General features: G+C 44.8%; 1 protein-coding gene across 1 annotated transcript; it reads right to left on the minus strand.

Annotated features, from left to right (window-relative positions):
* Nucleotides 1-1,871: 1,871 nt before the first annotated feature.
* CRLF3 (cytokine receptor like factor 3) lies at nucleotides 1,872-15,077 on the minus strand. Its single transcript, XM_082492023.1, has 8 exons — nucleotides 14,952-15,077; nucleotides 11,762-11,969; nucleotides 9,825-9,912; nucleotides 9,183-9,360; nucleotides 7,409-7,631; nucleotides 6,598-6,730; nucleotides 2,439-2,551; nucleotides 1,872-2,131 (listed from the first exon to the last, which is right to left on the minus strand). Exons 1-8 carry the CDS (start codon nucleotides 15,072-15,074, stop codon nucleotides 1,878-1,880), a joined length of 1,320 nt encoding a protein of 439 aa, XP_082348149.1. The 5' UTR covers nucleotides 15,075-15,077; the 3' UTR covers nucleotides 1,872-1,877.
* Between the last annotated feature and the right edge of the window lie 111 nt (nucleotides 15,078-15,188).

Genomic DNA, 15,188 nt, shown 5'->3' on the forward strand with positions numbered 1-15,188 from the left:
TGACAGTGAAATAGTTAAGCTTGAAAAACTGAGAATACCGCAGGCTTTTTTGTTGCTAACACTGGATAACCTTACCTGCAGGTGTCCCGTCTTCCTCACTTCATCTCTCACAGTAAATTCCAACCACCTGCAAGTTCTTTGCATCCATCTAAGTCTGCTCGCAATTTTTTTCTTATAAGTGGTAGAAATAGCGACCGCCATCGTCCTCTTCTGAAATTCATGCACCCCTACTACAGATGCTTGGGGGAAAAATGCACACGGGATGAGTAATCTTTTTGTACTGACAACATGAGTGTGGGGTATATTAATCTAATGTAAATTAAGCTTTTTATGCTAGCGCAGAGGGCTAATGTAGCACACTGACACTGAAGTAAAAAGGGGAGAATGATTGTCTCGGTTTTATAAAAATATTACTATTCTAACATGCTAAAATATATCTAATTTTAATTGAACTTGAGGTAAGAAGGTCCCTTTTAAGGCCCTCAGTGAGTATTACTTTGCAATGCTACTGGATTTAAAGAATATTTTAATCTTTTGCCCAAGAATAGGCTCTCTTTGATAAGCTCATGCTAAATCTTAGTTGCTCCTTAGGGGAAATAGTGGTAACTTTTTACATATCTTCTGAATTCAAAGTCAAATGATTCATAATAATATCTTTTCCCATCATCCTACCTGGAGGACAGCGTTAAACTACCACCATCTGCTCTGCTCTGAGTGCCACAGGTTACAGCTGCCAGCGGGGTCTGCCTTCAGCCCCTGCACAAAGCCCATCTCAGGTACGTCCCACAGCGGATCCCCAGCAGCAGTCCCAGCTTGCCCAGGTGGCCTCCTCCATCCCCAGCGCTCAGACCACAAACCTGCACTGTTGCACGTGAACCCAAGGTGTTCCCAGGCAGCGCTCGGGGATCTCCAGGGATCCTGCACATCAGAACAGCCCTTCCCTTGTCTCTGCCAGACAGAAAGGAGGTTGTCCCTAAGCCTCAGAGGGGCTCTGTGAGGAATCACAGCTGCCATCTGCGCATCGTGCCTAAGTACTAAACTGCTAAGACTTGCTCTGACACAGGCTACAGGGTAAATTGTAACTAGGGAAGACGCTCAGAGCAGGTGAGGATAACTGTCCTACTCTAGGCATTGGTCTAGTTTGAGGCAAGCATCTGTGTTAAGCTGATGTAAGCATCACCATGCAACTACTCTAGAAAATATATTCCAAGTGACGACACAGAAAGCAGTTTAAGAAAATATCTCGAAATAAGGCACTTAAGTGAGACATTAACAGACTGGCTACATATTTAAACAGACATTATGGCTCAGACATCCTTGTTTTGGAGGAATGACCAGTACCGTGCATGGATGAAATGGTTGTTGCATGCAGAACCCACTATCTGTTCATACTATTAAGGCAGCATTGTGTTCAAGGAAGCATAGCAGGACATCACTGCTGTGAATACTTTGCTCTTTTTGAGTGGTATAAATAAAACTTTGGTCCATTACCACCCCTCCACCCCCCTAAACGTTTACAGGCTTATTTCACAGCACAGCAGCATTAAGCAAAGTTAATTCTACACAACACGCGTACCCTGAGACTAGAGTACAATGAATACTGACAAAAATCAAGTCTGGAGGGAAAAAAGGGAAAGGTCTTATGGACCGCTTAAATTAATCTGCCTACGCAAATGCCTGTTTCTAACTTTTTCCAGAGTAACAAATCCAATGTTTCACAATTATTCTTTGAAATGAATCCAGTAGGAAGTACAATATAGTGGAGTTCAAGTAGTATAAAGACAGGTTTTTGTTAACAGATTGTTGATGTCAAACAGCTGGAAACCCAGGTTTAACATTACACTTTATAGCAAGAACAAAAGTCCCTTCCCTCACTGCTAAAACACCAGAACTTTCCAGCCTGGGTACGAAAACGAACATCCAAAATACAAAGAGACGCAGCACTGATCAAGTACCCAGTCAAAGACCACTTCTCTGTTGTTAGAGCTAATGGTGACTCTAAGCTTGAAGTTTCCTCCCTCGTTGCTGGCAGGCCCTAACTGCACAACTTCCATGTCAAACGTCACAGTCGATCCAGAAGTAACAGCAGGCAGTTGGTTTGTCATCTCTTTTCCATTTACAAATACTGCCCCTAGAACAGTCACAATAACATGTTATTTCTCACTTTCTGTACGCACTAACATGCAATACTGCAATACTACACTAACAAGCAACCCCACCACATTCCTTTTTGTCACACCAAACTGGCTGCAGTAACTGCAAGCAGAAAAACGAGATCTGTGATCTTACCAAAGATTTTAACTACACAAACAGCGTGTACGTAAAAGGTGGATGAAGTTGTTCGTATGTGATCCTGGAATATAAAGAACCAGGCTATGGGGTTTGGCAAAGGGGGGGGAGAGAGGGTCACATTCTTCAAATATGTGATTCAGACTCACCGTTAGTGCTAACGCACACAGCTTTATCCCGCTGCAAAGAATCACAGCCGTTCTGCTGCTCCACACACACTCCCAGGCTGTCTCGCCTGTCTGGCTGTCCCACGGTTTCAATTCTACCAAGCAAAAAGTTAAGTCAAACCCTGAGGCTTTAAATCAAAACATAGAATGAAATCCAGACGGTGCTACCCTGCCACACCAGACCCTCTACTGTGCTCCTGGGCTGCCAGCAAATTCATCCAACCTTTTGGGGAGATCGCTGTTGAATGACCAGAAGTCCGACCAGCCTTCCCAACAGCTCCACTGACCAACGCACTATTAATCTGCACAAAATGTGAGTCTGCTTCCTGCAACCTGTCATTGCTATTTAACAGAATTCCTCGCTGCCACAGCTTAAGTCTTTTGAAATGATTTCTAGTTGTCTGAAACAACCAGTATGTGCAAAACTACAATCTACAACCATCCACGCCCGATTGCTGGTCAACGTCACATACTGTGGCAAGACGGCTGTAGTTTCAGCAAGCATTTAATACGCAGTTTTCTGAGCCCTGCCATATTCTGCTGTAAAGGGGTGGGGGCGGAGGGGAGACGTGTTTTGGTGGTGGTGAGTTGTTGGGCTCAAGGGAGTATGTGGGGGTTTGGTTGGTTGGGGTTTTTTTTGTTTGTTTGTTTTTGGAGGAAATGGCTATTAAAAACAATGCCTAGAAGGGCATTTACAAGCCTGGCTTCTGCTCAGCTGCATTTAGGATTTTGGTCCTGGGAAAGAATCTCCAAAGAAAAAGCAAAGGCATTGTGCAAAGGCCCTGGGATGCAGTTCCCTGTGGGCCCGAGCAGCTGAGCGAGGCTGCGCACATCGTACGCTGAAGGGCTCTTCTGTCTTTGAGTCCTTTCTCTTGTATTGCCGTCTCTCAGAGGCGCTACATTGTACTTTAGAGAGAGGCTGAGTGACTCAGGAAACAACAGAAAACCTTCAGCAGAAGCTTTTAAGAACTGGAAATTAAACTGGGCAGTAGAGTGGCACACAATGGGTTAACTGTTTCAAGACAGACAGGGAAGATAAAATTGGAACCATGTTTTACTTTTGCACTCCATTAGGTTTCTCAGTCCCCTGGGAATGTCACTAAGATAGCAAAAGCCTTGTACTGTAGAGCAAAGCAAAATAAATTAGTATTTAAATATCCGAGAAGCTTTTAATTTGGAAGCGATCCACCATGATTTCCCAAAACAACTTCAAATGAGATTTCAAGTTCATTTTGGTACCCTGCTCTAGATTTTAAACTCTGCCGGCGTTACTAGTGAAGCTTTATAAACAGTTTATCTGTAAACTTGAGAGGTGAAGCCTTTGTGCTTTGGTAACATTAATTCATTCCATCCCCAGTTAGAGGAGAAATAAGTGTTGGAAATAAGTGTTTGTACAGTCACGAGAATGTAGTCACCAAAAAAGCATAATTATAAATCCCTTCAAAAGGGGGAATTCTATCAAGTCAACCTGTACCCCCACTTCTGTGCTCATTTATATAGAACTTTTTCTGCAGAGTACTGCCAAGGTAACCTGGACCAGTGGCAGTAGGAAGAAAAAAACCACATCAAACAAGTAAGAAGGCAGTGAATCCTCTGAGGGAGGAGCGATGGCACACCCGGAGCGACAGCGTTTACACTGGAGTCAGTCCAGGACCAGCTGAACGTCTGAGGTTCAGCGCGCTCAGTGGTGTCCACACTAAATCCAGGCAGAGGCCACATTTTTCAGCATGCACTCCTGTACCCATCGCACCCAGCAGCAGGGCACCCTCCCACGCCGCTGCCCTGGCTCCAGGGGAGCAGACTGGGCTGCACGCTAACACAAAGGAGGGAAGAACCCAACAAACCTTCCTTACACCGTAACGAGGAAGCACAACCCGAGCACCCAAGACAACAGACCAACCTGCATTTGCGCAGTGGCTTTCCTCCTCTCGACTGCAGAGGGAAGGTGGCCAGGATCTGGTATAGAACACCATTCCTCTTCTTACCAGATTTTGATTTTTCAGCAATTAATAACCAGCCCAAGTAGAACACAGAGCATCACAATCTCCTAAGCTTTGCTTTACCAGGCTGATTCTTCCTATCGCATTAACAAAATTATTCTCCAGCCTCTATGATCCCTGGGACTTAAAAATTTAAAAAGCCCATGGAACACATGGTAGGAACAATGTTCAGTGGGTCTCTGTTCCAATCCCTTCTCACCACTTCCAATGCTACAGAGCAAAACCTTGCCTCTGCCACTGAACCAGTTCAACCACCACCAGTTTCCATTTGTGTCAGAGGACAAAGAAGTACATCCGTGGGCGATCACACACGCTTCCTTTGCGTGAGCTGTCAGTAGAGTTGTAGTGGGCTCACCACCACAGATCAGAAGCCTGATCTTCACAGGGCATCTGCTGGATGATCCCAAACCACCAGCCTGGCCAGACTGCCTGTGCCTGCCCACGCCAAGCAAGAGCTTCAGAGACAGCTGCAGAGTAGAGCACTGTGGAGAAACCTTCCCCTTCCTATGGGCAACTCCCTGAAGGCTGCATAGAAACAGGAGGAGCCTTGACTTAAAGCAACAATGGTTTCCTACAACTTGTCCAAATGCCTCACCTCAGAGGGTAACTAGAGCAGCCTGTCTTTAAAAAGCAGATACAAAGTTTTGCATTTACCACAGCTTCACTTTTCACTGATGAGGTATTCCAGTGTCTCGAATACGAACGAATACAAAGCTGCTTTACAAACATCTGTAATGTGAACCTTGCTTACTTGTTTTGCTCTGCAAGACACTTATCCCCTTGTGAATAGACTTTTGTTTCAACAGATGGAGAAAGCCAAGCGCCAAGTACTACATCTCCCTGCTCAGGAAAATCTTCCACTCTTTAAAACAGGAAGCTTCTCTTGGACCTTGGAAGAGGAACACAACCGATTTTTGAGGCTGCCTTCAATCTTAAGATTTGTGTCATTATAGTTCTTGTGGACACGTGCTTGTTCGTGCTCTGCCATCCTGAAACAATCTCCTCTTGGAGAGGAGTCCACATTACCAAAATGTCAAGCAAAAGATTTTCATGTGTTACCAATAAAAAAAGATAAAAGGCATTGGTCTGAAAGAGAACCAAGGGAAACCTCAAAGTTCTGCCTTTAATTTCACAGGCATTTCTGAGCCAAGAGATGTTAAATCTAGCAGCAGATTTCAAATGAAGGCTTTAGATCTTTTTATCCCATCTCAGACAGGACAACTGAATACATCCTCATACCACAACCATCTGAAGTTAAGATAATTCATTATCAGGAAGGGAGAAATGAAACATCATGGAATAAGTTACAAAAATACCATGAACAACCCCCTTAAATTGCCTTTGGGGGTTTTCTACTGTACAGCAAGTAGTTTTATTTAACCAAGGAAAGAGGAAATAAAGCTTCAGAGTCTCTGAGGTCTGTAATTACAACTGACATATCCACAAGGAAGCTCCTCATACCCCATTAAACAGCATCATTGCAGGGACCCAACTACAGGCAACAAAGCTGCCGAGGTTTTTAATCGCCCTCTGTGTCAAATGAAAACCTTGAATTTCACAAGGTCCCTCCTCCATTTGAGCTTCTAATGCCAGGTTCGAGTAGAAGTCTGATCACCACTAATGATCTCGGACATTAAAGATATCAGTGACAGACTGCCATCCTTACCTGTCCCAGCAGCACATACAAGGTTTTCATGTCCAAAGTAATCAAAGCACATGGATAGTCCGGGAGGGAAAGCACCACTGACCCAAGATTAAAAAGAGCCAGTGTTGAGCTTCTGCTGACTTCTGACCAGCCAGTAACGGCTGCTACAAAACTCAACAAAGTTGAATATTCCAGAGTTTTGCTCAGCACGGTCTGTATTTTACCACCCCCCGGGAGTTCACTCGTGTCTCTGTTTTAGATAGGTGCAGGTCTTACAAAAACATCAGGTGTTTTCCTAAGGAGCCAGGAAGTAGAAGTAAAGAGAAGGAAGTTCAGACTTTACACAGACAGGCTACCTTGACTGGGGCTGAGCTGATGTGAAAATCAAACATGCATCGTGGCTCGGGTTTACATACAATTCAGGTGTAAGGGACTAGAGAAGGAAGCTTGGGTCACAGGAGATGCAGCAGAGAACAGCTACCCAGAGAGTACTTGCCTGAACGTTAACGTTTGCCCACAGAAATAAGTAGGAGCTTTGGAGTAGAGCACACCGCATGACTGAGAATCATTTCGAAGTGCTATGTTTCTTCGACTGCTCAAGCTGTAACCCTCCAAACCCGTTGTCCATTCTTCAAAGAAAAAAAAAAAAGGCAGCATGAATCTCAACTAGACCAGCTACTGTCTATGCAAAGTAAGGTCAGTTGCAATGTCCACTCACTTTACATATAAAGCTTAAGCTATGTTAAGAGCTGGTTTTGCCCCCTTTTGATGGAGAGGTTTCTTTTTCAAATCATTTGCAATTACAAAAAATGCTTCCCAGCTCACATGGTTCACCAGAATTTCACTCTTTGCTGCGATCCCTGCAAAGTCATGTTGTAAGCAAAGCAAAACGGCAAAGCAAAACCTTGATGACCCACGGCTCTTAAAAATTTGCAAGTGACGAGAAAATTTAGTTTTTTCTTTCTCCAATATAAGAGCTTGTTATGTGACTGCAGGTCATCAAACTATGCTTAGGCAGGGGTGAGGGACAAGGGAAAAAACCACCTCCTCACTTCTGGCTCATTGATGCTTTCCAAGGCTAAGCAGTGAGCTACCCACTGGAAGACTCGCTAACTATCACTCACACTACGAAGCAAAGAATAAATTGTAGGATGAAAGGATAGTTCATCAGACATTACACACATACATCACAGCTAAGGACATCCCATCATCGTACAAAAAGCAGCTCCATAAGTCATTCAGCTATAGACCTTCAGGAGCGCTGCACTGATGACATGGGCTGAAGATGAAGAGCAACACAACAGTACCATGGGGAACTAGCGTGGTACAGCCGATCTGAGGAACACTCCATGGACTCCACTCTTGCCGTCCATCTCCCCGGGCACAGACTCTGAACTGGTAATCAACATTAGGATCAATGTGCAGCACTATGAACTCTGTCTCCGAGCCGACATATACATCTTCAAAGTGACTGGCAGTACTCTTACGATATTGCAGTCTGTAATCTTGTGGTATGAAGTCATCATCCACCTAGAGAAATAAAGGTTAATTATTAACAAAGGACACCTTTTTTTTTTTTTTTTTTTTTTTTCCCCTTTTTGCCTCCAAAGCAGGACACACTAGGGTAGCACTGCAGGCTGCCATCAAAGGCGATTCATAGTCACAAGGCATTAAAGAGCAGAAAGCATGCCTTATAGAAAATAATATCAGTGTCAGAACCAACTAATACAAAAGTAGTATAAGAATGATTCCATCACAATTTACAAGTATCTATAAGAAAAGAAATACTTATCTGAAGGCTTTTCAATCTAGCAGAGGTATAACAAGATCCTTCAGCCAAAAGCTGAAGACAAATTTGCAGAAGAAATTCAGTGCCAATTTTTAACAGCAAGGGAAACTCACTATTATCCTTCATAAACTGTTCCAGGGAATGATTTCCAATTCTATTGAAACATTCATATTCATATTCTATTTGACAGCTCTATGTCAAGAGAGATTTATTTTGCTCCCCCCAACCCCCCCAAAGCTCCACTATCCCTCAAGCATGACCAAATTCAGGGAACTCCTCTATAGCACAGAAAATCAGACCACACGTGACAATAGCACCTATGGTTTTATAATCCAAATCCACCTCCGTTACAAGGTAAGGACGGCTGACCAATGGCTGGTGGCTGATAGAACAACAAAAGTTTGTTTAATTCTGCCAAGGAGCATAGAGCTGTCCAACAACAACTAAACCACACCAGAGCACAGCAGTGATTTACTCAAAAATCGGTCTTGTGTACTGAAGAGAAAGGCTACTTGACTAGCTAATGACAGTATTTATTTTCTCTTTCTATCCACTGCATCTCCCTAAGAACACAAACATGTTTAGGGGTAAAAGAATAACAGAACAGGCTCAGCGTCATCCTGGGTCTGCTGAACATCTTCAAAAGGAAGAACAGCATCACCCCAGCAATGAAGTTCAGTCTCACTGAGACCATCCGGCTGTTGTTGCCACACAAACGAACAACTCGGTTCCACAGCACAAATGGCTTCGCGCACATCACTTCTGTCAGAAACACACACCCCGGGATTTCTTGGTCTTGTTCGTGCCACAGCATTGCAGACAGATTACTCTCTACTATTTATTTGTTTAGTGGGAAGAGTATATGAAAGAGGTGTTTCCTGCTTGCGCAGCACCCGGCCCTTGCCGAAGCACAGGCAGCAGGGGCAGCAGTGTTTTCAGCTGCCCCTCCCGACTTTCCCACCCCCAGGGAAGGAGATTGCGAGACAAAGGTGCATTAGCGTGTTGGCCCATTCTACCTGCAGATGGGAGCAGGTGGAGTCCAACAGTAAGAGACTAACGCACCAGTGTCACTGCCAGGCAGGCACAAACCCCAGCGCCAACCACAACATCACCAGATTACCCTCCTTTTACATTAAGCCATTGCCACAAAATCTCTTCTGAAGTTTCTAACTACACACCGGAGTGGACTATTCCATTGAAGGCAGTTGAGAATCCAGAATGAAAGTGGCTTTTTCAGTTTCTTTCAAGAAAACTGAAGTGTGAATGACTTTCACCAAAGGTATTTTACCTACCTTACACCATCGGACTAAAATACCCCCGGGCTTCTCAACAAATTCCTCTAGCTGTACAGGCGGGCGAGATGCCACAGTTCCATGTCTGAATATTTGATTTTTCAATATAGTAAGAAGACAGTCATCCAACTGGGCAGATAAACAAGGCACGTCAACCAAGGAGGGCACTTCTGGTAAGCTGAGAAAGGAAAGTTTGCTGTAATGAAAGGGGCCAGCTTCTACAAATTCTTATTTTGTCCACACACTTGAATCTGTGCAGATTTGCAAAGAGAGAACAGCTGCAGAAATTGGCATGTGCATTTCAAACTTAAAAGACTCAGAAAACACTGAGTTTCAGCCCTAACCAGACTGTCTGTTTCTCAGTAAATACTCTGAAATACAGGCTGTTCCACAAGGAGTGGTTTCATCATTCACAAATAAACAGCCTATATTTCTACAGAACATATGGAGGGTGAAAACGACTCCATTCTGTGACTGCCAGCCCCAGTGAAAGTCTATGAAACAAACAGGACAGTAACACCTCAAAGCAATCTTTTTAGGCAATGGAGCGGAAGGCTTTTGTTTCGAAGGAGAAAAGATCCCCCCATAAAGAAGAGTACACGTGCCGCTGCCTCAGGTCTCCTCAGAGTGTCAGTATCTTACCTATCTAGCTGAATGTGCAAAGCTTTTTTTGTAAAGCTGCACAGTTTCTCATTGTGTTGTCCCGCATCTCCATAAACCGCACTCTCTCCTGGAATCAAATGGTAAAAATATTCCCAATGAGAAAACATCCAAGAAAGGCATTCTTTGCTTTAAAGAAGAACCAGTTCTGACACGAACAACCAATTAAAAATGAAGCATTCTCAGCACTTTTGCTAGACCTTAGATAGAAAATACAATTATAGTTAACAATATAAAGCCTATCTAGCAACTTTTGAAGCTCTCAAAGCTTCCTGTAGACACACCCACAACAGATGTAATAATTTGCCTCAGGTCTCAGACAGCAGCAGAACTGGGCTCAGATGCCAGAAATCAGGATCGTTAATCCCTTCCTCCACCTGCTTTAAAGGAAGAAAAAAGCAAAGCACCTTCGCTGAGCAGAAAATTAAAAAGCAGGAGCTTAAAAGCAAACAATAATTTCAATCATTGTTCTGTTTGCTATAATCTATATGGTAACTAATGTCACAATGAAGGAAATAATCCATGCATTGAAGCGTGGAGATAAATAGAAATCTTTTCATAAGCTTTCCATATAAAGTAGCGTCCCACACTTCAGCTTACAGAGACGTATGCTCCATTCTCTTCTCTGATGATTTTATGGTAATTTACAACATAAGCAAGCTCAGTCCTTTTGCAAATGGAGGATTACAAATGTTACAAATCTCTAAAGAAAAGCATACGTCATAATTGGCAGCAGGAGATTTAATAACCATGGAGGCTTAACTCCTTTCTGACTCGGTGGCAATGTCTGCTCATTTTGACGACATGACTTAGCAATGCTCATACTGCTGCAGAGGGAATGGTGACCCACAGGACAGGACCCGCACAGCTCGTCAGGTTCTCATGAGATCTGATAGAAACTTGTATAAAACACAGGCAATCTTTGCCACCACCCTGTGATTCAGTACCTTGAGAGATAAAATCAAAACAAGGCGACTACCAGCTGCCTCACAGGTTGTGGTGTTAGGAAAAAACCCAACAAATTAATTCTTAAATATTGTCACTACTCCCGTGGCATAGAGCTACCAAGCCAACACGCTCTTTAAATGCAGAGCTCACGTCTGAGTGGAAGCTGGTACACTTCCTACCCATGGGAGACTGCCCAACGCACTTTTGTTTACAAAACTGAGATCATGTTGAAAGAAAGTTAAAGTTGAGACATGAGAACAATGCAAGGAAACTGCCAACATACTCATGGCTCAGACATGCTCCCAGTAGGTTCTCCAGTGTGGGGAAAACAGGCAAGAGTGACATTCCTTTCTGGCTCGGTATTTAACATCAGTAGGGTACAAACTGGCCCTTACAGTAATATTCCGCATTTCTATTTTTGTCTGCCTCATCCTCAGACTTTTTGAAGAAGTTATTTCTATACAGTGGCCATTCCATTCCTCATGTTCCCCTTCAACAGTGAACATAATCACACTTGACAGGAAAGATAATCTATTTACTTCAGCTGCTATTCCATTAAGACACAAACAACAACCAACCTTCTTCAGTCAACAGCGATATTTTGTTACTATGGTACCTAAGATGTATTTTATTTCAAATTAGACAGACGTAATCCTCTTTCTAGTGTGGAGGGGTGCAGGACACCTCTGCAGCGAGACATTTCCAAAGTAGATACCTCCTGCCCTTACAGAGAGGCTACACTGACATACATACACCCTAGGATTGGAGCAAAATATTAAAATACAGATTTGTAGGAGACAATATCGATCAGCTCTTCACTACATCTACCCAACTTTAACTTTTTCTTAACATTTGGTTTGACAGAAGTCCAAAATGAGCCAAATATGCCGATCTTAACAGGAACATTCCAGTCTTCCACAGAAGACACACTGGAAGGTAGAGCTAAGACTTAGGGTCAGGTCCTCCCTTACCATCCCGGAGCAGATCATCAGCCGTACTGACTCCATGCTCTATTAGCTTCTGGCATTCATCCAAGGGTTTGATGCTCTCTTGTTCTATGGTATCCACTTCCTGCAGCAGTGACATCAGTCGCTCATCCAACAGCTTCTTCAGGGTCCCTTTCAAATCATTAAAATGTTGCTCAAGCACATCTCTGGTCAACGTTGCACTTTCTCTGATCTAAATTCAGGTAACAGAAAAAGAAGGATTCAGCACGAAGGCAAAGGCCACACACATCTTTTATTTTTCTGAACCACCTCATCTGCATCTGCTGGAGAAAAGCTGCCTGTGAAGTCAGCTTTAAAAAAAGGTAACAAACTAGTGCGGTTAGTTTTAGTACACACACAGCAGGGAAGGAGGCAAAGAAACGAGCCTGGCCAAGGGGAAGAGTGGATTGACCAGGCAAATCAAGATAACCTCTGAGGCTGGAGCTAAATACAAATTGGGTTACATGTACTTTAATCATAGAATTTTTTCTTGTCAGAAAAGTCCGAATGCTCTGTAGGTCTTCTCCCCGCCATCCCTCAAAGCTGCTGTAATCCTGTTCAAAAACAACTGTGCCATAATATCCAGGTAATCCTCGTTGGCAAAAAAAAAAAAAAAAAAAAAAAAAGGTATCAGACTTCTAGAAGACTATCTAGAAGCACTTTTCCAGGCCCTATTACTTCACTGGATTTTTAAAATCCTCATAAAGCTGCTTTCTTTTATTATTATTTTTTTATATAGCCACCTTTGATTTGTGTGTGCTGCAGGGTTACAGGGCAGGGTGAACAGCAAGGCTGTTTTAATTCTGGAAGAACTAGACCACAGAATGTTCTACAAGTGCTTATTAAAATGTCTGCAAAATTGCTGAATCTGACTTTTAGGGAAGAAACACATTTTAACACCCCTGAGCTAAAGATGCAAAAGTCAGAAGTAAACATCTCCCTATGAACAACTTCTAAGTCACACACACAAGGAAACGCTGCAACACGCACACGGCCTTACACGTAATTTCTAGATCTTTAGAAGTACAGACAGCCAACACAGGAAGTTCTCTGGTTAGGTAAAATAAATTTCCTCTTAAAGTAATATTCATGAACCTCTGCAGCTGCCACACAGCTCGGTTTCCCTTCTCTTGTTATTTCAACACTTGAGAAAAAAAAAAAAGGAAGTATTTAGCTTTGTGGAGGGGTGGGGTGGAGGAAGACAGAACAGTCACTTCTCTAAGCCCATCACCTCCATTACACGCAGATCCAAATTCAACAAGCCAGCCCCAGAACTGCAGATCCTACCAGCTACGCAGCAGAGGAAACGCAAGTCCCTGAACATACAGAGCTGCGTGAAACTGTTGAAAATCATGTCCCATTGGTCCAAAAGAAAAGGATGCAACATAAGTGATCTAAAGTGGTTTTCCTGCTGGCCCACCAGTCCCCAGATAATAAAGTTTCTGCTATCTGAACCCCAGTCTAAGACATTCAACGCTTCCGGACACTGGGAATCCTTGGATGTGTGTTGCATGGCGGATTCTTTGTGGACAAAACAGCGTGTGGTACTGAAGATGGAAAGAGAGAAAACAGAAACAAGCACACATGCAAAGAAATTCCTCCAGAGAGGAAAATGAAAGAAAGGTACGCTAACGAAGCACTCACAGCCACCACAGAAAGGCAAACTGGCTCTCTGTCAACGCACTTCGAGCTACCAGGCGACACCTTGAGATGACAAGGTTTTCATTTTCTTAAGTAGCCTGCGATTTTGAAGATGACTAATTTCATGTCCAGTGATTGCCCACACTCAGTAGCAGGACACCAACCTAGCAGATTTATAGCAGGTTTCTATACTAATGGAATCTGCTTCAGAGACATGATCAGGTCACCACAGAAACATTTTCTGAGTTTGTTGTTTGGGTTTTTTTTTAATTTATTTACCCCTTGCAGAGCTGAATCAAAGATAATAAGGCATTGGTTCTAGTCTGTAAAAATTAAAATGCTTAGAGGATGTCTTGGGAGAGAAGCCAGTCCTTCGCTGGCTCTCCGCAAACGCCATAACCACATCTGCATATCTTATCATGTATCTTCAGTGCAGAGTGGGTGGGTTACTAGTCCCAATGAAAACTCTCCTCTGGCTTCAGTGCACATGCTGCAGAAAAACCAGCTAACCTGGAACGCTGGCAACGCTTATACGTGACCCACAGAGTACGTGCCCCACGGAGTCTGGTGCATGGGGACTGCAGAATTCAGGACAGCAACCAAACCAGAGAGCAACTTGCCTAGGCAGGAATCTTTTACATGTGAAGGGAAGGAGATGGGCATAACACTTCCTATAAAGTAAGACTTAGCATCCCAACTACTTTAGAAAAAGTAGTTCCTTTAGACATAAAATAATAGAATACCAGGTTGGAAGGCACCTCAAGGATCACCTGGTCCAACCTTCCTTGGCAAAAGCACAGTCTTGGCAAGATGGCCCAGCACCCTGTCCAGCTGAATCTTTATTCTTGCCTAGGAAACCTCCCTATCATCCCAGAAAAAAACAGGCTCAGTTCAGTAACGGACTTCAACTGGCACCCCTTCCTTCCTGATACATCCATCCATCCATTCCCAAATCCTCCAACTCCAGTACCTACAGAGGCAATACACGGGTGTCCCCGAAGGTGCAGAGAATCACCAGGGTCACCACCACCACCATCCACTCCAGGTCTGGCAGGAATCATTTTCCACCCTCCTCTTTCCCTGCACAGAATCACATAACGGTTTGGGTTGGAAAGGACCTTTACAGGCCACCTAGTCCAGGCTACATCGATCTCGACCGGGTTGCTCAGAGCCCCATCCAACCTGACCTGGAACGTTTCCAGGGATGGGGCACCCACCACCTCTCTGGGCAACCTGGGCCAGTATCTCACCACCCTCAGCGTAAAGAATTTCTTTCTTACATCTAGTCTGAATCTTCCTTCTTTCAGTTAAAAGCCGTTACCCCTTGTTCCCACAATTCCCACCCAAGCGCTACCAGGGTCGGGGCAGAGGGGCTGTACAGAAGAACGCGGCTCCGGGCGCGGGACGGGCACCGCCGCTGCCCCGGGGGGGGTCGCTGATGGCCGCCACCCGCACCCGGCGCCCCGGGCGGGCGCCTCCCGCCCGCTCGTCCCCTCCGGGGAGCCCCGTCCGTCCCGTCCCGTCCCGTCCCCACCTGCTCCCGCGCCTGCTGCAGCCCCCGCAGCCGCTGCTCCAGCTCCCGCCGGTAGCTCCGCGCCGCCTCGATGCTCTCTCGAGCCTCCTGCAAGAGGAGCCGCGCCTCGACCTCGGCCTCCATGGGCAGCCGCGGCGGCGGGCGGGCCTCGCCGCCGGAAGGGCCGCGCGTCCGGGCGCCGTGCCCGGTGGGGCGGGGCGAGAAGCGCGGCGGGGACCGGCCCCGGGGAGTCGGGCC

Source organism: Vanellus vanellus (genome assembly GCF_965231255.1).
Source record: "Vanellus vanellus genome assembly, chromosome: 17".
Taxonomy (NCBI): domain Eukaryota; kingdom Metazoa; phylum Chordata; class Aves; order Charadriiformes; family Charadriidae; genus Vanellus; species Vanellus vanellus.